Source organism: Musca autumnalis, unplaced genomic scaffold (assembly GCF_047663935.1).
Source record: "Musca autumnalis isolate F117 unplaced genomic scaffold, ASM4766393v1 scaffold_5, whole genome shotgun sequence".
In the NCBI taxonomy this organism is placed as follows: domain Eukaryota; kingdom Metazoa; phylum Arthropoda; class Insecta; order Diptera; family Muscidae; genus Musca; species Musca autumnalis.
This window is the reverse complement of record NW_027412088.1, coordinates 38,431,789-38,455,317: the sequence shown is the minus strand read 5'-3', so window position 1 is coordinate 38,455,317 and position 23,529 is coordinate 38,431,789. Positions and strand designations below refer to the sequence as shown.

The window sequence follows — 23,529 nt, the reverse complement described above, 5'->3', positions numbered from 1 at the left end:
AGCTAGAACACTTGTATTTACAATGTTTTATTCATTCAATATGTTTAATGTAAAACTCTCTACGATATTGATGCCTTCGATTCGATAGAAGAATGTGGTCGTTGGTATAACCTAGTGTATATGTACTTTATGACTAGGCTAAATGTATTGGCTTGGTATTTAGTATGGATGTTGTGTGTTTTGTGTAGATTTTTGTTAATTCCTAAGCTCTACATTTCTCCTTCGTACTGGCAATGTTGTAAAATATCCTCTGAGGCAATTAGTTTATTTGTACAATTTCATTTTGTTTAGGCGTTTAGAATTTTAATGTTTTCTGTGGGTTTCTCTTTTAAAGGAGGATGGATTCCTTTGGTCATAAGATTTTTGATGAAATGCCTTTTCTTATTTATGCTGTTGCTTCTTTTTTTCAAATGAAGTATACGATGGTTTGATAGAAATAATTTTGGCATTGTAGTATTTATTTGTGAAAGCAACTTATGGAATAGTGATGAGTGTTTTTTATGGAATTAGTAAGCATTACAATTTTAACTGTTCCATAAAACGATAAACTATGGGTGAATGTTTTACTATTTAAAATGGGAAATTAAAGTGATCTACTTAAGCAATGCATATGTTTTATTTAATATGATTTTAGATATTCCACACCTATATTAGTGATATATATATATAAGGATTTTTCCATGAAAGTAATGGTTACTGTCGCCTTGCATGCTGAAAGTTTAACAACAACAGTTTTCAACGGTTGCAAAACCCTCTTAAGGGCTTATCCCTTCTATACACCAAAAAAGAACAAATTTTAGAAGATTTTTTCAACGGAACTACCAATATTTGTAAGTACACTTACACTTCTTATATACATCCGAAAGACACTTTTTATACCCTCAGCATTTATGCCAACGAGGGTATATTACGAATATTGTCAATTATTTCATATTCCATTTCAGAAAAAAGGATAAATTTTTTTCGCGCTACATCAACGATTTTTACGAATCTGGTCGCGAGCCAATTTTTGGTTTTTGCGGACAAAAGTTATGGCCTTTTTATTTCGCTTTTTAAGATAGAAAATATTATAAAAACGCTAATTATTTTAATGAGCACAATTGTTACAAAAAAGTTCTCTCGAAGTGTCTTCAGCGAGTAGATTGCATAAGACCTGCAAAATGTTACACAGAATTCGCGGAATGTATATAAAATTGATAAATTATTGAATAGAAGTAAATTTTTTCAAAATTAAGGCCGATTTAGTGGTCATAAAATTACATAAAAATTTGTTGTGGATCAAAACTTCACGACGAATCAAATGAGACTACAATCATACAGATTGGTGTTGTAGTTTCGATGTTACAGCCAAAATAAGCACATATTTTGGTCAAAAAAATAATTTATTGTTTGAAAAAATATTTTTTCACATGCATTATGTAGTAGAAAATATTGGAAAAATCTATAGGAATACTTCCTTCATTTTGCTTAAACCTCCCAATAAAATAGACGGATTTTGCTTTATTGACATTCATCTTAAAGCTTTCCCATTAGGGAAGGTAATTGGGTTGATGAGGACATATCTCAAAGCTTCTGAAATGGAAATAGAGGTCAAATAACCCATTTTTGTTTATATGCGTTTTAAAATACGTGTAATTCGCGTAATTATCAAAATCATTTTGTCCGCATGTGATTTTCATGTACAGCAAGACCATATCTATTAAGTTGTATATATTTTTCGAAATATAATTTTGACACTAAGATGTAGCATCGGCTGCATCTTAGCATTAAAATACCTATAAAATATCGCTAATTTGCGCAAAGTGCATACAATTTTTGTCCGCATCTGATTTCAGTGTCGACCAATCTACATCGAAATATATCTATTTCAGGGCGATCAATAAAGCACCGTGGATGTAGCATCACACACTATTTTTTGGGATAAAATGAATTTAGCTTCCTTATCAGTGAAGTTTTCAAATCTATGTTTCAGCTAAATCGAGATGCTGCACTAGTTTGTTCATCGCAGCGATATTTTCAAAAACAATTTTAGGTGATTTTTCTACGAGTACTTTGGAATTTCTCGTAACTCGCGTTTTAGTAGATGGATTTTCACGAGGAATGATTTATTGGATCCGGAACGTAAAAAACTAAAATGTGCAATGGAGTACGAGGTATTCTAGAGACAATTGCAAATATTAGACCTGAAAAATATGATTTTTAGAAAAATGTTCGCACAAAATTTCCGCATTTCGATGCAGCTTTCTATGAAGCTGTGCAGACTACATTCACAATATACGTATCAAATAACTCAGAATCGCAAGTACTACAATCCTATATATGATTTTTTGAAAAACCTGTTTGCGGAATGAAATTAGAAAAAAATTTCAAAAAACACTGTAAATCTGGCTTCAAAATGCAAGCATCATTTAATGGTAGAAGCAGTTCAAATTTTGAGAAGTAATACATTAGTGAGATGATCCTTATTTAGTTTGCTTCTACTTTTACTTTGACAGGAAAATCGGGTGAGTGTGGTTTACTCACAAATCGAGAGAAAACAAAAAAAAGACATGTTGGCTTCAACCCATTTTTAACATAAATATAGCACAACAGCTTCCACACAAATTATCTTTTAAGGCCAATATTTTTTGCCACGTCCAAAAACATTTCATTTTATCTAAATATATTTAATTTGTGTAATATACAATCACAAGTCGCGTGTTCTGAAAGGGTAATCCTTGGCTTCAGCTATGTTAAGTTTTCAAAAATATTGGTGATATAATGTCAAAATGTGCCTCATCAAAAAAAAAAAAAAAAAAAAAAAATGGTTTTAGACCCCAAGTATATTTGTACGAAATCCTTTTCAGACAATTTGGAGTCCATTTAGCAATGTCCGTCCGTATGTCTATCTGGCTGGTGCGCAAGATAAATCTCGAACGGATCAACCGATTCGAACCAAATATTTTGCCTAAACTTAGTTTAAGTTAGAAGATGAGCCATATCGGTCCACGTGTACCTCCCCCACATGTTCGGAATATTTGTGCGCACTATTACTCTTGAAGGGAGTAACCGATTTAGTCCATACTTTGAAGAACGTAAAATTTCTAGCAGACTTAGATGAGTAGATATGGACTCAATCGGACACCTCCCACACAAAATTTCAAAAAAGTTCAGTTTAGTTTTAGTTCACGAATCGCTGATGATGTTTGTTGTTACAACTTGTATTCACTGCACCCCATACCACGGTACAAGTTTCATCAGGGGCAAGTCCATACTTCCTGACAAAATAGCCTGAAAGGCACCGTGTGTAGTTGTTGGAGCGCAAGATAACTCTCGAACGGATCTGTCGATTCGGTCCAAAATTTGGCATTCGTAATATTTTGTCTAAACTTAGGTTAGGTTCGGAGATAAACCATATCGGTCCATTCCTTCAGGCACCTCCCCCACAAAAGTTCAAAAATGTTCGGAAAACTTGTGCGCTCGATAACTCTTGAAGGGACCGATCGATTTGGTCCATACTTTACACATGCTAATATATCTACCAGGTATAGATCAGGTTCGAATATGGACTATATTTTTCCACTCCTTCGGGTAACTCCCTCACAAAATTTCGGATATGTTCACTTTAAGACCTGTTCCCGAATCACTTTGATTTTTGTTGCAGCAACTTGCATTCCCTGCCCAAATTACGATGGTAAAAGTTTTTCAGGGGCAAGTCCATATTCATTGAGAAAACGGCGCGAAAAGTGTAAAAACCCCTATGGTAACATATGTATGTAGTGGCTGGAGAGCACGATAATTCTCGATTTGATTCAAAATTTGGCCTTCGTCATATTTTGTCCAAACTTAGTTTCAGTTCGAAAATGGGCAGTGCCGGTCTACAACTTCAGGTGTTTACAGCCCCCACCATGTTTCAAAAATTTCACTAAAACTGTATGTACGATATCTCCTGAACGGCGAAACCAATTTGGTCCAAACTTTGGATCTCCTAATATTTTCCGCAAATTTTGTTTAACTTCTAAAATGACCCGTAATGGTTCTCATTTTAGGGTACATCCAAAAAAAAGAATATTCAACATTTGTGTCTGGGTGCAGTTTAGGGTCTGTTCGAACATTTTTAAACTTTAATCCTTATCCACATTTTTGTCGCAAAGTTCATTGTCCAAAAAGACCCACAACATTCTGAAAAGACCCTAAGTACATTCGATCTGTCCGTATATGAAAGTTTCAATTCACATAGGCTGAGGGTGGCTCATCTATCGCCGCAGAAAGGGTTGTTCGCATACCCTAATTGCGAAACCAAACAAGTAGCCTTGAAATCTGAAATCTTAAAGTTGAAACTAACCATATCTCTGTCTTCAAGGCCGACTGACACTTTTTTATTTGTTTTTAAAAAATATGTAAGATTTTCATAAGATGCAAAATGACTTTCCTATTTTCCCTACTTTCCCATTATTTGCTCTCATATTTCCCCTCTTGTTTGGTAAATGCTCTCAACTTTGTTCTCTTTTTCTTTTGAATGGTCTCATCGTCTTACCATCACATTGCCACTGAATTAACAAACCACAACACAACAACCTGACTGAAATACAGATAAACGAGGTTTGTCCTCCCCACCATCGTCTCACCATCACATTTAGACTATATCAGCAAACCTCAACAACACACAACCTGACTGAAACACAACTAAGCGCTTTATGGTAAACTACCACGGTCGTAATAACTGACAAACCAAACAACTACAGTGCATTTGGTGTCGAAAAAAAAAACAAAGTGATTGGCTGTATGATATAGTTCGCATCTAATTTTTTTTTTAATTTATATATATTAATTTCTTTAATATAAAGGCAACATATCGTCTGCTCCGTCGGAAAAGGTCGTAAGTCCACTTTTTTGGAAATCGCGTTTTTGTTACATGATTATAGTACAAGTCAAAACACGTCGTATGATACAAAGAAAATGGTAGTATGTCGCGTTTTTCTATACGTTTTGCCCCTGTCGGAAAAGGTCGTAAGTCCACAAAACGTACAAATTTGAGTACGAAAAGGTTGTAAGTCCACAGGAAAATGAATACTTTAAAACAATACTACAGCTAATGTAGTTCAGATATAATGTTTAACGTTATCCATGGTTGGGGTACAATATAAAGAACTAGCCTACACCTCTGGATGATAATCGGATGATATTTGGCGGAGCCTGTGGACCAAGCTTTTGAACAAAAATGTGATAATTTCTATATTGCAACGAAAATTTACATTTGAAATCTATTTTCCCCTATAAGCGAACTGATTATGAAAGATGGACTTCTGGCCTTTTCATTGATACAAATTGGGATGCTGTATGTGTTCAAATACTTCATGTATTGAAAAATTTGTAAACAATCAAAATTTTTACTGTTTTTTCTGTCGTATATCTTACTTAACTTTATCAACTGGTAATTTGTGGTTTCTCTAGGGACATTTATTCACATAACGAGATTAGTTTGTATTCTGAATTCAATAAAGTAATACTTTCTAACGGACGGGTAAGGTCAATGTTTATATTATTAAATGATTCTAAAATAATAATTGATTGCTAACAAAGAGCAGTATAAATTTGGAATGGAATTAGACGATGATGTCATGGGTCTAGTTCCCTATGGTTTTCACGGTGATTCTGAGAGCTCTGATGATAAACTTCCTAAACGCAGGAAGACATTACATGCTGAAGATTCTACATGGTTTGCAGACAAAAACAAAAGATGCAGTGAGTTGGGGCAGAAATACTTGGGAAGACAAAAAATGACACTATTTGGGATTACAATGTAGCTAAGAAACCATGTACATTAAAGGAATTAATCTTGTAATGTAATTGAAGGAGAAGGTCGTAAGGCAAAAATATAAGGTCGTAAGTACAACGTGTCATGTTTTATATTAAATATTAGCTGAACCGGTCCACGTTGCTGGCTCTTGAAACAGTTTATTTTACCTTTTCTTATGTCAATTAAATTTTTTGCATCGCAAATTAGTTGGGATATGCAAGTGAATATCAATAACAAGTAAGACTTACTTACTTACTTAGCTGGCCCATTACAGAACATTTGTTCTATAGGCCGAACTAAGAAGAGATCTCCATTCCTCTCTATTTGTTGCTTTGCTCTCTGGAATACCGCGCCTTTTCATCTCAACATCCACTTGTTTGCGCCATCTATTCCTTGGCCTGCCAATTCTGCGTGCACCGCCATGTGGCATGTATTCATACGCCTTTTTAGCGGGTTCATCATCGCTCATTCTTATGATATGGCCTAGCCAACGCAATCGCTGCATCTCGATACGTTTAACAATATTCATGTCGTTGTATAGCAGATACAGCTCGTGGTTCATGCGACGTCGATATTCACCGTCAACGCAGATTGGTCCGTAGATCTTTCGAAGAATTTTTCTCTCAAACACACCAAGCACTGCCATGTCTGCTTGCGCAAGTACCCAGGCTTCGGAGCCATACATCAGCACGGGTAGTATCAGTGTTTTGTAGAGCGTTATTTTTGTTTGACGAGATGTGGCTTTGTTTTTAAACTGCTTACTTAATCCAAAGTAGCATCTGTTGGCCAATACAATTCTTCTTTTTATTTCACAACTGATGTCGTTTGTTGTGTTGACGGAGGTGCCGAGGTAGACGAAGTCTTTTACTACCTCAATATTATAGGAACCAACTTCCACAGTCGGTCCGAGCTCAATGGACGCATTGCGCGTCGACACCATCAACTTGGTCTTCTCACCGTTTACCGCCAGACCCACTTTAGCAGATTCTCCTTCGACCTTTATAAAGGTATCAGTTACTTCTTTTACTGATCGACCCATGATGTCTATATCATCAGCATAAGCAAGTAACATGTGACTATTGGTGTAGATTGTGCCACTTCTTTTGACGTTTGCCTCTCGTATAACCTTTTCTAGCAGGATGTTGAAGAGGTCACACGAAAGGCTGTCTCCTTGTCTGAAACCTCTTTTGGTACCAAACTCTTCGGAGAGGTTCTTTCCTATTTTAACTGAGGACCTCGTGTCAGTTAAAGTCATTTTACAAAGCCGGATAAGCTTTGCGGGAATACCAAATTCAGACATGGCTTGGAATACCTTTGAGCGCAGCGGACTGTCGAAGGCTGCTTTATAATCGACAAAAAGGTGGTAGGTGTCGATCTGCATCTCTTGGGTCTTCTCCAGGATTTGCCGCAGGGTAAATATCTGGTCAATGGTGGACTTGCCAGGTCTAAAGCCGCATTGGTATGGTCCAATAATCTCGTTGACCATTGGCTTTAGTCGTTCGCACAATATCCCTGACACGATCTTGTAGGCAATAGGGAGTAGACTTATGCCCCTATAGTTAGAGCATACAGTCTTATCTCCCTTCTTGTGGACGGGGCACAGGATACTCAGGTTCCAATCGTCGGGTACTCGTTCTTCCTGCCAGATGGTGCTAACTAGCTGATGAATACACCTTATCAGCGTGTCGCCTCCGGTTTTGAACAGCTCGGCTGGTAAGCCATCGGCCCCTGCTGCCTTATTATTCTTCAGCCGATTTATTGCTGTCTTTACCTCATCTTGGCTGGGCAGTATACATTCAATACCATCTTCTGGGATTGGGACTGTGGTATCTTCGTCTTCTTCGCTGCTATTGGATACCAACAGATTTGAAAAATGTTCTTTCCATATCCTGAGTATACTATCTGTATCAGTTACCAAATTACCTTGCTGGTCTCTACAGGAGGATGTGCCTGTACCAAAGCCATCAGTTTGATGCTTGACTCTTTGGTAGAATTTTCGGACTTCATTCTGGCTCCTGTACATCTCGATTTTTTCACACTCCCGCTTTTCCATCTCTCTCTTTTTCCTGCGGAAAAGACGTTTCTCCTCTCTCCTTTTCTCCCTGTATCTCTCTCGTGCGCTACGCGTTGCTACGGATTGTAAAGTAGCCTTATATGCCGCATTTTTCTCTTCGGTGGCAGCACGACACTCCTCATCATACCATGGATTCCTTGGTGGAGGTCTCTGGTATCCAAGTATGGATTTTGCGGCTGTTTGCATGGAGTGGGCAATGCTTTGCCATTGCGCTGATATGTTATCGGGATGAGGAGGGCTTTGATTAAGCAATTGGGCTAGTTGAGTGGAATATGCTGTGGCTATCTGTTGTGATTGCAGCTTACCGATGTCTAACTTTCGTGTTGTGTCTGCTCGTACTTTGTTTGCTACGTTTAAGCGGGTGCGTACCTTTGCTGCAACAAGGTAGTGGTCCGAATCAATGTTTGCGCCTCGGAACGATCGTACATCCAACACGCTCGATGAATGTCTTCCATCTATCACAACATGATCAATTTGGTTTCTTGTTTTCTGATCTGGAGACAGCCAGGTGCCCTTATGAATATCGAGATGATTAAATCTGGTACTGCTAACTACCATGTTTTTTGCAGCTGCAAAGTCTATCAGTCTCATACCATTGTCAGATGTTTCACTGTGGAGACTGAATTTCCCGACTGTTGGGCCAAAGATATTCTCCTTTCCAATTTTGGCATTAAAATCGCCTAGAATGATTTTAATGTCATGGGCAGGGCAACGGTCATATGTTTCTTCTAAGCACTCGTAAAATATATCTTTGGTCTGTTCGTCCTTTTCTTCAGTGGGAGCATGAGCGCAAATAAAGCTGATGTTGAAGAATTTAGCTTTTATTCGAATTGCAGCAAGTCTTTCATTCACTGGAGTGAAGCTGGATACAAGATGTTTTAGTCTCCGACTAACTACGAATCCACAACCAAACTCATGCTTTACGTCATGGCAGCTATAATACAGTGCGTCACCTTTAGGTGTTGTTGTGACGCCTTTCCCAATCCATCGTATTTCCTGTATGGCAGTAATATCGGTCTTGTACTTTTCAAGTACGTCTGCCAATGCGAAGACTGCACCTTCTCTATAAAGAGTGCGAACATTCCAGGTGCAGATTCGCAGATCATGGTCCTTAAAACGTTTGCGGGGTTCGTCAACTTTAGAGGGGTTTGTTTTTCTTTTCTTTCGTTTTTTCATAGTAGGCTGTTTTTTCTAGGGGAGGGTTACTAACCCGACGCCCAAACCCAAGTTTTTAACGTTCTTATGGGTGAACGCGCGGCACATGTTAGCTCACTACCTTTAACGGGTGTTAAAGGCAGTTCCCCAGGTGACACCACGGGGAGGTCAGTGTCCACTTGGGATGAAAGAGGGACCAAGATAAATCCTGGGCTTTGCCATGTTAAAACCGGTCAGGACCGTTCCTTGGTATCTTCCATCCCCTACGTCACCTAGTAAGAACGTCGTTAAATTCGGCCAGGCCCAACTTGTTATACCCTCCACCATGAGTTGTATTTAATTTTACTTCAATTAGTTTCCTTTCGTTTATGAAGTAGACTAAATACCAAATTTTAGCAATTTCGGTAAAACAATGTGGCTAACCTTCAAAATACCGGAATTCGGGAGGTATCATTCTATGGGGGCTATATGAAGGAGACAATACCAAACATATATACCAAATCACGAAGATCTATCTTAAAAATTGCGAGCTATATCTTAATTTCAAAAGACGGACAGACGGTCATGGTTATACTGACTTAGAATTTTACTCAGGTCAGGTCTTATTGCTAAATTATGTACCCAGGATTGGGGAAACTGGATCGTTCGTAAGTTTTATATATATAGCGCATTTAAAAAATAGGGCACAGGCGTAACCCGCTCCTCCGAAATTCAACAAAATATGTAGCCTAATTCCACCAAGGGACATCCCTGTGCATAATCTGAAAATTACATGAAATAAGTACATAGGGTCGGAGATTCAACAACCATTGCCTTGCAAATTAATTTTCTGACCGATACTTTCATAACTTTTGCAAAAAAGGTTTTTTTGAAAAATAGGGCCTGCCCCCCCCCCCCTCTCAAAATCTCAGAAATTCAAAAAATATAAAGCCTATTTTCACCTCAGTAGTTCCTTGCATATTCTCTGAATTTTTCAAAAAAAAAAAAAAAAATGGTTCAGCCGTTTTTAAATCTATGCGGAACATACAAACATACACACATTGTCTTTTATATACATACAAGATTTCACACAAAAGTGTTGGTCCATTAAACCCGCTAATAATTTGGCTTAAACTCAAATCATTCTTAAAATTTCGCTCCGATCGGAATATTACTGCGATCTACAGGACAGCTACAAAGTCGGGTAAAAATTGTGGGTTTGGTCCATTTCACACCTTTCGATCATAACCAACATCTAATGGGATCACTTCTGGTTGGCACCCGACCTCTCCACAAAATTTCGTGACGATCGGTGCCAAATTGAGGCCTGGAGTTTTATTACAATTGTTAATGGATGGACGGACACACATAGCTAAATCGCTTTATCTCGTCAAGATATGAAAAAATGGCAAGGGGAGGAGGTCTACGACGAATATTTCGCGATGTTACATGAATATTGGACAAAATAAACTTATAATACCCTTTCCACATTGTTTTGTAAAGTATAAATATTTTATTTTAAAAACTTCCGTAAATTGTAGGAAAAGGTCGTAAGTCCCTACAAAAATACAAAACTGTACAAGGAAAAGGTCGTAAGTCCAAAGACATCCAATTATCTCCCAAACGCGACGGAATTTTTTCAAACAAAGTACAGGTATTGAAGCAGAATAAATAAGCGAAGAATACTGTCTTTACCACCATAATAATATCTTTTATACCGAAAGCGCTGGAATGTTTTTTCTTCCTCCTGAAAAATTTATTGAAATGGACTTACGACCTTTTCCGACGGAGCAGACGATATGTATGTACATATGGTTCATATTTTTCTGCCATGCTCACAAAACGTTAACAACTACAGTGAAAATCATTAGAAGAAAGGGTAAATTACAATAATAAAAAATAAAAACATTATTAAAAGCAGCAACATTTGCCTCTTGTTTGGTTTGGTGTTATGTGGTGATTGTTAGTCAATAAAAACAAATCAACTCGCCACAATTGTTTTTTTCAATCTCTTAGAAGAAACAATTTTTTTGTTAGTGAAAGGCTTCATAAAATACAGAAATTTTAGCCTTTGCAAGACTTCATGAACACTGTGTAGTTTCATCTGAAAGAGCACATCTTAAACTATTTGTGGAATTTTTGTTGTTGAAAAATATTGCATAGTTTTGTGGTAAACTGCTGATCTTCATATTTTTTGTGGGCGTTTTCAGAACCTAATAATCTTGCTTTAAGCGAAACAGAATTTAAAATAATCTATTTTAGCAAAAATTGTGAACTGCCAAACTCAAGATTTTGATTTTAACGAAAACAAGTAAACAACATTAAGTTCGGCCGGGCCGAATTTTTTATATCCTCCACCATAAAATATTCTGAATTAAATGGAATAATTAATTACCTGTTAGTTGAAAAAAATTTTCAATCATGCCTACATTTGGTAAAAAATTATCTAAAAATGTTTCCAATCTGTTGGCACATTTATAAGAGGATATACAAAACAAATTACCTACTTGGAAGATTTTTGATGGAGAAGTTTCGTGACCGCTGAAAATCTAAAGCATCAAGTTACAGCCTGTTCGGTTTTTAATTCTAGCTAAAATCCTCAAAATACAGAAAATCGGGGTACCGTTATATGAGGGCTATATGAAAACATAGATCTATGTTAACGATTTTTGGTGACCACTGAAAGCCTCAAGTAAAAAATTACTGATAGCTCTTTTAAAAATTGTGGCTAAAATCCTCAAAATACCGAAAATCGGGGGTACCATTATATGGGAGCTATACCAAAACATGAACCTATGTTAATGATATTTGGTGGAGAAATTTCGTGACCGCTGAAAACTTCAAGTTTCAAATTACAGCCAGTTCGGTTAAAAATTGTAACTTAAATTCTCAAAATTTCGAAAATCGGGGGGTACTGTTATTTGGGGACAATACCAAAACATTGACCTATGTTGATGATTTTTGGTGGAGAAGTTTCGGGACCACTGAGAACCCCAAATGACAATTTATAGACAGTTCTGTCAAAAAATTAAAGTCCCCAAAATACCTTAAATCGGGAGGTACCGTTATATAGGGTCTATGCCAATACGTGGAGCTATCATGATAATTTTTGAAGAGAATTTTTTTGGTCATTCGGAACATCAGATGCCAAATTTCAGCTAATTCGGTCAGAAAATGTAGCTAAAAGCCTTAAAATATCTTAAATCGGGAGGTACGATTTATTGACCATTTTGAACCTCAAATGTCAAATTTCTCTGTCAAAAAGGTAGCTAAAATCCTAAATATGCCTTAAATCGGGTAGTAGTGTTATATGGGGGTTATACCAAAATATGGGCCTATATAACCCGTTTTCGAACTTGACCTGCCTATTGAAAAAAAAGACACTCGGGTGCAAAATTTTAGCGTTCTATCACAAATATTGCGGACGCTAGAGTTGTTACAACAGACTGACAGACGGACATGACTAGATCGTCATAGAACTGATTAAGAATATTAATACTGTATATGGCCTTCATAGATGGCCTTATGGGACCGTAACCTCCGATGTTCGGTATTTTGTTACTTTGAACCACATTAATCAACCGAAATTACTGAAATTTGGTATTTATTCTTCGTTGGAGTTAAAAAACTTTGCTTCAGAAATGTCTCGATACAGGTCGACGATTTCATACAGCCCCCATACGAGACCTGTACTCACGAAGTTTTATCCTCATTACCGGAATAATTGAAATTTTGTATTTAATTTTCGCTAGGGGTACAAAATATTATAACAGGCACAAAACAACTCTTGCAAAAATATGGCGATCGGATTACGTTAAACCGTGCCCCAATTGGTCAGAATATGTGGCAGTAGAATTAAGAATTCCGAAAAACGGGCGGCAATGTTGTACGGGAACAACACTAGAACGCGGCCCTATAGATCTTATCTTCAAACTTAACCTGCCTACAAACAAAAGACGTGATAGGCCCACATTTTCCACGCATATATATAGGAACCGTCCAATTGATAACATTTTTGACACATTTTCTGACATTATTTAGGTATTTGGGGTATCCGTGGTAGAGAACCTTCTCCTTGTTGACAGGAAAGGAAACTATTTATTCCATATTATTTCAGAATATTTTATTGTGGTGGACCGAAACTTGCGATTTTTACTTGAATTATTGCTTTTGGACTTGCCAGCCCAACACATTATGTCGCTGTAAATAGGACCACAAGAAATACCTTCGGTACAAAATTTCCAAACTCCACCTTAGCGAAAACGCTGAACTAATGTGTGGGAGGTTCCCGAAGGAGCATTTGGGCCATTATCTCAGAAAGTATGGATTTGCCCCCTAAAAATTATTTCGTTGTAATAGAAGCCGGGAGGACAAACTATCCGAGACAACTCCATAAACTGCACTACATTATATGTCAAAGAAGTTGATCGATATAGTATTTTTTATTCCGACTAACAAATGTTTGACCAAATCGGGGGGTGGACCTTCGAACGAAATATTAAAAGCACCAAATTTTAGATCAAATCGGTTAATCCATTCAAGAGTTCCCGTATGCTCCAGCCCATGTCTGTGGGTTATCGTACACCTGTTGGACCATTATGCCTGGAAGCATGGACTTGTCCACGAAAAACATAATATGGCTGTAAACTGGACCACAAAGAACATCATTGGTATAAATTTCCAGAGGATATCCGAGCAGACCCTAGACTGCACTTGAACACAAATGTTGAGGTATCCTAAGGAGAGGACCGATATGGGCCATTTTAGAAGTTAATCTAAGTTTGGACAAAATATGACGAAGGCCAAATTCTGGACCAAATCGGTTTATCAGTTCGAGAGCTACGAGTATTGTGCTCCCCAGCAGTACATATGGTGCCATAGTGGTTTTTTACAACTTTCGGACTGTTTTCTCAAGAAGTATGGACTTGCCCCTGAAAAAACTTTTACCGTTGTAATGGAGACAGCCAATGCAAGTTGTTTCAACAAAAATCAAAGTGATTCGAGAGCAGGTTTTAAAGTGAACTTATCCGAAATTTTGTGTGGGAGGTACCCCAAGAAATGAACAAATATAGTCCATATTCGATATATTAGGATGTGTAAAGTATTGACCAAATCGGTCAATCCCATCAAGAGTTATCGTGCGCACAATTTTTCCGAACATTTTTGAACTTTTGTGGGGGAGGTACCTGAATGAGCGGACCGATATGGCTTATCTTTGAACTTAAACTAAGTTTGGAGGAAATATTATGAAGGGCAAATTTTGGACTGAATCGGCAGACCCTTCGAGAGTTATCTTGCACACACTGTGTCATAGGGGTTTTTATAACTTTCAGGCTATTTTCTCAGGAAGTATGGTTTTGCCCGTGATGAAACTTATATCGCCGTAGGGGGGGCGTGAATACAAGTTGTTACGACAGCAGGTCCTAAACTCAACTTTTCTGAAATTTTGTGTGGGAGGTACCCGAAGGCGTTGACCGATTGAGTCCATCTATGTGTGGATCCTCATCTATGTGTGGTAGAAATTTCACGATGTGCAAAGTATGGACCAAATCGGTTACTACCTTCAAGAGTTATCGTGCACAAAAATTTTCCGAACATTTTCGAACTTTTGTGGGGGAGGTACCGGAAGGAGTGGACCAATATAATCCATCTTCGAACTTAAACCAAGTTTGGACAAAATATTGCGAAAGCCAAATTTTGGACCAAATCGGTACATCCGTTCGAGAGTTATCGTGCGCACCAGCCAGACAGACAGAAGGACGGACATTGACTCCAAATTGTCTGAAACGGATTTCGTCCAAACATACTTGGGGTCTAAAACCATTATTTCGATGAGGCACATTTTGCCCGTATGAATTTGTATACATATACCCTCGTTAGCATAAATGCTGAGTGTATAAAAACACAAATAGCAGAACACCGATGCAATCGTAATTCTATTATTAGTTCGACTTACAGAACAAACGTTCTCTACTGGCCCATAAATAAGTTACAGATTGTTTTCCTTATAAAAATCAATCTATGCCGCTGATCTCTGTGGTACTTGTAGATGTTCGGTATACGATATTTGTCTTTCTTTTTTTGTGTGCTTTTGTAAACTTAATAACATTGTTACCGAGTAGATATTATGGACGTAAAAACCTCGACTCAGAAAATAATTCCTACAAAATCAGATTAAATCCTAAGTCACAATGTAGGACATAAATAAATGTGTTTAAATTTATTTTGATTCATACGATTTTTGTTATAAATCGACCATAGGTGCACTTCAATGTACAATGTAATTTTCCAGCCAATTTTTGCCGCTAGAAGTAAATATGTATTCGTTTGCACGCTTTGTTGGAGATGAATTAATATTTTTCTAATTTTGTATTTATTTTTATGAATTTTTATATTTAATTTATTTTTTCCTTTTTTGGTATTAAAGCTAATTTTCATCTTCCAAAATGTTTCCACATAATCTGTGTTCCAATTTCATATCAAAATATACACACATTTTTATACATTTCACACGGGGAGGACTAATAACAAAAGAAACACCGTGAAAATAAAATTACCTCAAAGAGGTCAGCAATGAATTAATAACTTACTTTACGACACACTTTGAACAAAATGTTTATCTGCAAACGTTTTCATACACCAAGTTTATAAACAATATAATAAATAGTTAGCTATTAAACAAATCACATTCACACACGGTAGATTTTAATATAAACAAAAATCACAAAAGGGATTGGCACCAGCACTTTTTGTCCCGAGGGAATTGCTGAAGCAAAGCAGTCAACACGATATAAACACGCACGAAAAACACTATTAAATTAAACGTTTTCACCAGTGAATAGTGAAAATTTGATTACGCGTCTCTTCAATAATTGTTTAGTAACACATTTTGCTTAATATTTCCCAGATATTTGTAATATTTTTAATAAATTTTCAACAAACGAGATTTGTTTGTTAAAAAATCGACCACAAACGATGTTAAAATTTTTTGACAGCTGCAACTGTCATTTGTTTCACTCTCAACGACAAAAACAGAGAGTTGTGATGGTTTAAATGAGAGAATAAATATCTGCCTTTTCTCTCTACCGCTCTCCCTTTCTGGGGAATTATTTGTTTACATGTTAAATTTGCAAAAAGGGATGTATTAATAAGGGTAAAAATCATCCCTCTTGACAAACGGAGTTTGACAGTTGCTCTCGTTTGTTTGTTTACTTTGTGAGATGGTAATGCGCATGTTCTGTCAACGCTACATTCACCAAACTGTCTGTCATTTCCATTTCATTCCATATTGTTCCTCTTTGGGAAGTCTTTGCAAATGTTTTGTTTACGAATCAGGGGATGGTACAGAAAAAATATGATTTGTTATGGATAGATGATACCTGTGACTAACCGTTTGCTTTTGAGTCCTTTGAGTTGGCTTGTAAGTATGTGTGTGTGTCAATTTGTTTATATTTTCTACCCTTCTACAAGACGACACACACATGTGTTATAGCGACAGACATTCAACAAAGCCGACAGACAAATGTACACATAAAAGTACAATCACCCATTCATTTTAGTAACAAGGACATGGTAAAGTGGAGACAAAAAGAAAACAAAAAATCAAATAATAAACAGAACAACATGTGAAGCAAACAAGCAAAGGTATTAAAGAAGGATGCGAATATTAGAACAGAGGAAGAAAATAATACATTCAATCTATGAAAAATGTTTTCGTATAAGAAAATCTCTTATTAGTATCTGGCCGCAATTTAATTTGCGGAAATTGAACACTTATATGAAGGACAATTTCTATTTGTTTTTTGTTTAAATAAATTTTAAAAAAATAAGTTCGGCCTGTCCAAATTTTCTGTACCCTCCACCACGAGTTGTATTGAAGTAAAATGAGAAAACTGCACCTTTTTCAGATGTAATTCGAAACATTCCAGTCGTAATTCGTAACATTTAAATTGTAATTAATTTAATTTATAATTCAAAACAATTCAATTGTTATTCGAGAATTCCGTTTAAAACTCTAATTATTTATTTGTAATTGTTTGTAATTCGAAATACTCCATTTGAAATTCGAACTATTCCATTTGAAATTCGAATTATTCTATTTATAATTCGAATTATTTTATTTCTAATTCGAATTATTCATCATCGCTCATTCTTATGACACGGCCTAATCAACGCAATCTTTGTATTTCGATACGTTTAACTCAGTGATGGCGTTATATATCAGATACCGTCAACGCAGATTGGTCCGTAGATCTTCGAAGAATTTTTCTCTCAAACACACTAAGAACTGCCTTATCTGCTTGCGCAAGTACCCAGGTTTCGGAACCATACATTAGCACGGGTAGTATCAGTGTTTTGTAAAGCGTAGTTTTTGTTTGATTAGCTGTGGCTTTGTTTTTAAACTGTATACTTAAGCCAAAGTAACATCTGTTGTTCAATACAATTCATCTTTATACCCTCAGCATTTATGCTAACGAGGGTATATACACTTTCATACGGGCAAAATGTGCCTCATCGAAATAATGGTATGTTTGGACGAAATGTGTTTCAGACAATTTTCAGTTGATTTAGCCATGTCCGTCCGTCTGTCTGGCTGGCTGGAGCGCACGATAACTCTCGAACGGATCAACCGATTCGGTCCAAAATTTGCCTTTCGTAATATTTTGTTAAGTTCGAAGATGGGTTATATCGGTCCACTCCTTCCGGTACCTCCCCCACAAAAGTTCGGAAATGTTCGGAAAATTTGTGCGCACGATAACTCTTGAAGGAAGTAACCGATTTGGTCCATACTTTGCAAATAATGAAATGTCCGCCATAATTAGATGAGGCTTCAATATGGACTCAATCGGTCCACTCCTTCGGGTACCTCCCACACAAAATTTGGGATAAGTTCAGTTTAGGACCTGCTCTCCAATCACTTTGATTTTTGTTTCAGCAACTTATATTCACTGCCCTATACGACGGTACAAGTTTCATCATGGGCAACTCCACACTTCCTGAGAAAATAGCCTGAAAGTTCCAAAAAAAAAAAACCCTATGACACCGTGTGAGGTGGTTGGAGCGGATCTGCCGATTTGGCCTTAGTAATATTTTGTCTATACGTAGTTTAAGTTCGAAGATGAGCCATATCTGTCCACTCCTTCAAAAATGTTCGGAAAAATTGTTCGTACGGTAATTCTTGAAGGGAGTGGCCGAATTGATCCATACTGTACACATCCTAATATATGTACCAGATATAGATCAGGTTCAAATATGGACTATATTTGTCCACTCCATCCGGTACCTCCCACACAAAATTTCGTTTAAGTTCACTTTAAGACTTGCAATCTAATCACTTTGATTTTTGTTGAAGCTACTTGCATTCGCTGCCTCAATTACGATTGTAATTTTTTTTTCAGGGGCAAGTCCATACTTTTTGACCAAACAGCCCGAAGGGTGTAAAAACCACCATGGCACCATATGTAGTGGCAGGAGATCCACTGTCATAATGGTCAATGTCGATCCATTCCTTTAAGTATCTCCTCCGCGAAACTTTTGATATTTAATCCTAATCAACATATTTGTAGGTTCATACATCCAAAATTTTTAAAACCCCCTAAATACATACGGTTTTGGGAAAAAGTTCTTTCAATATACACAGGCTGAGTGTATATCTCTGTCGGCTAAGCTGACTGATACTTTTTTGATAATTGTTCCACAAACATCCCTGGCGGGACATGGGAGACTTCTCTCATATCAATGAGTGCACCCCGATTCATATTAGCTCAGTGATATGGGACCTACTATTTATCGTCGAGTCCGAACGGCGTGTATAAGACACCACTTGTAGAGAAGTTGTACAAGGCTGAAATATTCAGAAAATGTCGCCAACATTACTGAGATAATGGTTTTAGACCCCAAGTATGTTTGGACGAAATGTGTTTCAGACAATTTGGAGTCGATTGAGCAATGTCCGTCCGTCTGTCTGTCTGGCTGGCTGGAGCGTACGAAGGGATGAACCGATTCGGTTCAATTTTTGGCGTTCGTAATATTTTGCCCAAATTTAGTTTAAGTTCGAAGATGGGCTATATCGGTCCACTCCTTCCGGTACCTCCCACACAAAAGTTCGAAAATGTTCCGAAAATTTGTGCGCACGATGACTTTTAAAGGGAGTAACCGATTTGGTCCATACTTTGCACATCGTGAAACTTGTACCAGACTTATATAAGGTTTCAATATGGACTCAATTGGTCCACTCCTTCGGGTACCTCCCACACAAAATTGCGGAAAAGTTCAGTTTAGGGTCATCTCTCGAATAGCTTTGACTTTTGTTTTAGCAACTTGTATACACGGCCCCCCATACGGCGGTAAAAGTTTCATCAGGGGCAAAACCCTACTTCCTGAGAAAATAGCCTGAAAGGTTCAAAAAACCCCTAGGACACCGTGTGTAGTGGTTGGAGCGCAAGATAACTCTCGAACGGATCTGCCGATTCGATCCGAAATTTGGCCTTCATAATATTTTGTCCAAACTTAGTTTAAGTTCGAAGAGAAGCCATATCGGTTCACTCTTTCAGGTACCTCCCCCACAAAAATTCAAAAATGTTCGGAAAAATTGTGCGCACGATAACTCTTGAAGGGACGGACCGATTCGGTCCATACTTTACGCATCCTAATATATCTACCAGATATAGATCAGGTTTGAATATGGACTATATTTGCCCATTCCTTCGTGTACCTCCCACACAAAATTTCGGATAAGTTCACTTTAAGACCAGCTCTTGACTAACTTTGATTTCTGATGAAGCAACTTGCAATGGCTGACTCAATTACAACGGTAAAAGTTTTTTCAGTGGCAAGTCCATACTTCTTGGGAAAACAGCCCGAAAGTTGTAAAAACCCCATGTGGCACCATATGTAGTAGTTGGAGAGCATAATAACTCTCGAAGTGATAGACCAATTTGGCCCAAAATTTTGCGTTCGTCATATTTTGTCCAAACTTAGTTTAACTTTTAAAATGGCCCAAATCGGTCCTCTCCTTAGGATACCTCCCCCACAAAATTCAACATTTGTGTCCAAGTGCAGTTTAGGGGCTGTTCGGAGATCCTTTGGAAATTTATACCGATGATGTACAGCCATATTATGTTTTCCGTGGACAAGTCCATGCTTCCTGGCATACTGGTCCAACAGGTGTACGATAACCCACTGAAATGACTAGTGGGCGCGATATCTATCGAAAAGATATGGCTCTTAAAATAAGATCCACTTCCGTAATGCACTATGTCGGTTCATTCCCTTTAATCCTAATCCACGTTTTTGTCGGCAAGTGTCCAAAAAGTGCCACAAATTTCTGAAAATACCCTAAATACATACAATGGGAAATTAGAACTATTTTGGTCGGAAAATGTAGCTAAAGTACCCAAAAAAAGCGAAAAGCTTGAAGCACCGTGATATGGAGGTAATTAAACTGGCGCCATTTGTCCACAGTTACCAAACTGTGACAATTTTTCGTAAAGAAATTTTCGGACCTCTTGGATCCTTCGAGCTATTGTTGTGTGAAACATTAGCAAAAAGCCTTAAAATAACAAAAATAGGCGGGAAGTACAGTTATGTGGGTGCTATACAAATATGTGAACCGAGGACGAGGGTTGCACGATAACGTTCTGACTTAACAATGAAAACGCGAATATTTACCATCAAGAATAGTTTTATTGTTTTCCTAAGTAGTCTCCAGCATAATTCATACACTTTTTCATGCGCTCAAACAAATTGTTGAAACACTATTTCCACTCCGATTGAGACACCTGTAAAACAAGGTTTTTGAACGCTTCAACAGCATCTCCTAGCGGCGAAAATTGTTGACGACGCCTTCTTTCTTGATTCCAAGTTTAGTCCGGTCAAAAAGGCGCTGGTTTGAATCTATGTGTGAGAGCTCGCACTGTCATGGCGCACAATTATTTTTCTTCTGTTGTTCGTTTTCGAAAGAGACTACTTGTAGTGCGCCACTCAGAATTAACCGTTTCTACGTTGCCCAAACCGTCGCCACAGGTTCAATTTTGCCGAAGAAACACGCGGCAATTTGCTTCGAGGCGCTTCTTCTATGAAAAACGTTTGTTAGCTTTTGGTGCCATTTGAAGCCACACACGGTCGATTACTGTTTTGTTGGCTCACACGAATTGATTCGTCGTCTGTGACTATCTTATAAACGTTTGAAGGACCGTGATCGTATTTATTCACAATTTATTAATTTTAATTGTTTTGTTATACCTTCGTTGAAAATCAACGATACATAAGTCCCAATTTACATTAGGCGAGTTTACTTGCGGCAATTGTCAGTTTGATGGAGAGAGAGGTGAGGTATATGGTAACCCTTTGCCTCTCAACACCCTCTCTCACCCACAAACTGACAATTGCCGCAAGTAAACTCGCTTAATGAAAATTGGGACTAACAGTGGAAAAGGTTTGGTTTTACTTCGAGCTGACGATTGATGTTTGGGTATAAAAAGTTTTTTGTTGAAAAAGTTATTGAAAAATAACTTCGGTGGAGAATATTCACAAACAAGAAACAAGGGAACTGATTAAATCCTCTGACGAGGATCGAAACTAGTCTTCCCTGCCTTACCCCTTGGCGAACAATGTCAAACCTTTTCCACTAATAAATTAGTTGTTTTAAATATTAAAACAACAACTATGGGATTAAGCCAGACTATTTTGAAAAATCAAAATTGTAACAGCTATCCCAATAAAAACGATACCACCAATGTTCTATTTTAATTGTTTCTCGCACAACGGCCGTTTTTGGACGACCTTCACGACCTTCGTTTGCTAGCAAGTATCGGTCACGATTGAATTGAGTTGTTGTAAAAACTGATCGGACGAAAATGTGCACAACTAAATTCCATTTTATTGCAAAGTCAAACTCTTCTGAGTAGATTTATGTTAAAAAATGGAAATGCAAATGGCACCTGGAAACACCCAGTGTTGCCTATGACAGAACGTTTTCTTGCAGCCCTCGTATATATTATATGGGGGCTGGCTATATTGAAACTTGCACTTCCACAATTATTTGTAGGACTGTGATGCGCCCATATCGAATACTGACTGAAATTGTCATTTAGATAGGATAATGCTGCTGAAACCTTCTAGCATTCAAAAACCCGGGTGGCGGTTCAACAGGGTTTATATCAAAATGTGGACCTATACCGACAATTCCCTGCACGAACGAAAACAATATACCGACAAACTGACAACTGCCGCAAGGAAAATTGCCTAATGTAAATATGGAAAATTTTTAGCTAATATTCGACGAACAAATGGCAACGTTTTTTTCTGTTCATGAAGGCATGCACTTTCAGACTAAAGTTATTTAGTTGGTGACGTATGTCCTTATGTTTTCGATAAGGAAATCTACTGCAGAATAATTCACCATTGTACGCCAAAAGCTTACGAAGCCAAATCCTAAAATACGTAAAATCGGAAGGTACCTTTGTGGACCTCTGTCGACAATTTTTCACAGAGAAGGTACTGTTATGTGAGGGTTATAAAAAATGTGGATATAATGGGTATTGCAAATTGTATGTATATTTTGCAATTTGTATGTATGTATATAAAACAACAAAAATATATTCAAAGATAGTACGTACATATATAATAAAATTAGTATTACGATTTTCAGGAAACAATGACATCATATTTTGTATCTTCCACATTTTTCTTTTTCTTTTTATCATAGTCTGGATTAGCTGGCCCGACCCTCTGTTCCGCTGGATCATGTGGCCAAAATGATGGTCTACCTAGACGTGGTATAAATTCTGCCAAATCTTCACGATCCACTACAAACTGTTCCAAAGTCATGTCTTCATATGGTGTTAAATTTTCAATTCGTTTTATTTCAGCTTCATATTTTTTAATGCGTTCATTTGATGATTTTACAAATTCAGCAATTTCTTTTTTAACCTGCTCCGTTAGTTTATCCAATTCTTCATAGTATTTTGCAAAATCATTTATTTCATGTCGGGCACAAAATGTTCGTCCCAATTCTTCATATTCGCTTTGAAATTCGATAACCATTTTTGCATTATCTTTGCGGACATTATTGCGATAATATTCCCAATCGATTAGCGGTAGCTTTTCGGGATATTTATTCACTCTTCTGTAGGGATCAGGGGAGTTTTGATTATTCCTTACAATTTTTTTTCTTTTCAAAATCTTACCTGTGATATTCTAATGTTTTGTCGCGAAATTTTTCAAATTGTTTCATTTGATCTTTGGGAACACGTTTCACTAAATCTGCCAGAGTAACTGGTGGTAGCTTTTTAGCTGCCATGTGCGATTTTTATGTTTAAAATGTATAAAAATATAAATAATATGCGAATTGTTGGTTATTGAATTGATATTCTTTTTATTTTTAATTTCGAAATTTTATATTATTGACGTTGTTTGCTTATTTTCTAAATCCAGAACCATGATACTATTGTCCTGTTCCCGTATTTTATAAAGTGGTAAAAGTTGTAAAAGTCGTAAACGATTTTCACATATGGTCTGTTCCAGAACTGCAAGAAACTAC

At 37.2% G+C, this 23,529-nt stretch overlaps 2 protein-coding genes across 2 annotated transcripts in view; both read right to left on the bottom strand.

Annotated features, from left to right (window-relative positions):
- Positions 1–16,008, bottom strand: part of Sema2a (Semaphorin 2a) — a 491,368-nt gene extending 475,360 nt beyond the window's left edge. The window contains exon 1 of the mRNA XM_073957591.1: positions 15,578–16,008. The gene's annotated coding sequence lies outside the window, so the exon portion shown is untranslated. The remainder of the gene's footprint in view (positions 1–15,577) is intronic.
- Positions 16,009–22,519: 6,511 nt separating this feature from the next.
- On the bottom strand, positions 22,520–23,388 carry LOC141406782 (ATP synthase peripheral stalk subunit d, mitochondrial-like). The gene is made up of 2 exons (XM_073992810.1): positions 23,177–23,388; positions 22,520–23,115 (listed from the first exon to the last, which is right to left on the bottom strand). Exons 1-2 carry the CDS (start codon positions 23,287–23,289, stop codon positions 22,635–22,637), a joined length of 594 nt encoding a protein of 197 aa, XP_073848911.1. The 5' UTR covers positions 23,290–23,388; the 3' UTR covers positions 22,520–22,634.
- Between the last annotated feature and the right edge of the window lie 141 nt (positions 23,389–23,529).

Coding starts and splice junctions, on each gene's coding strand:
- LOC141406782 (XM_073992810.1), bottom strand. CDS start 23,289: ATGGCAGCTAAAAAGCTACCACCAGTTACTCTGGCAGATTTAGTGAAA. Junction 23,116..23,176: donor AAAACATTAGAATATCACAG/GTAAGATTTTGA, acceptor TGATCCCTACAG/AAGAGTGAATAAATATCCCG.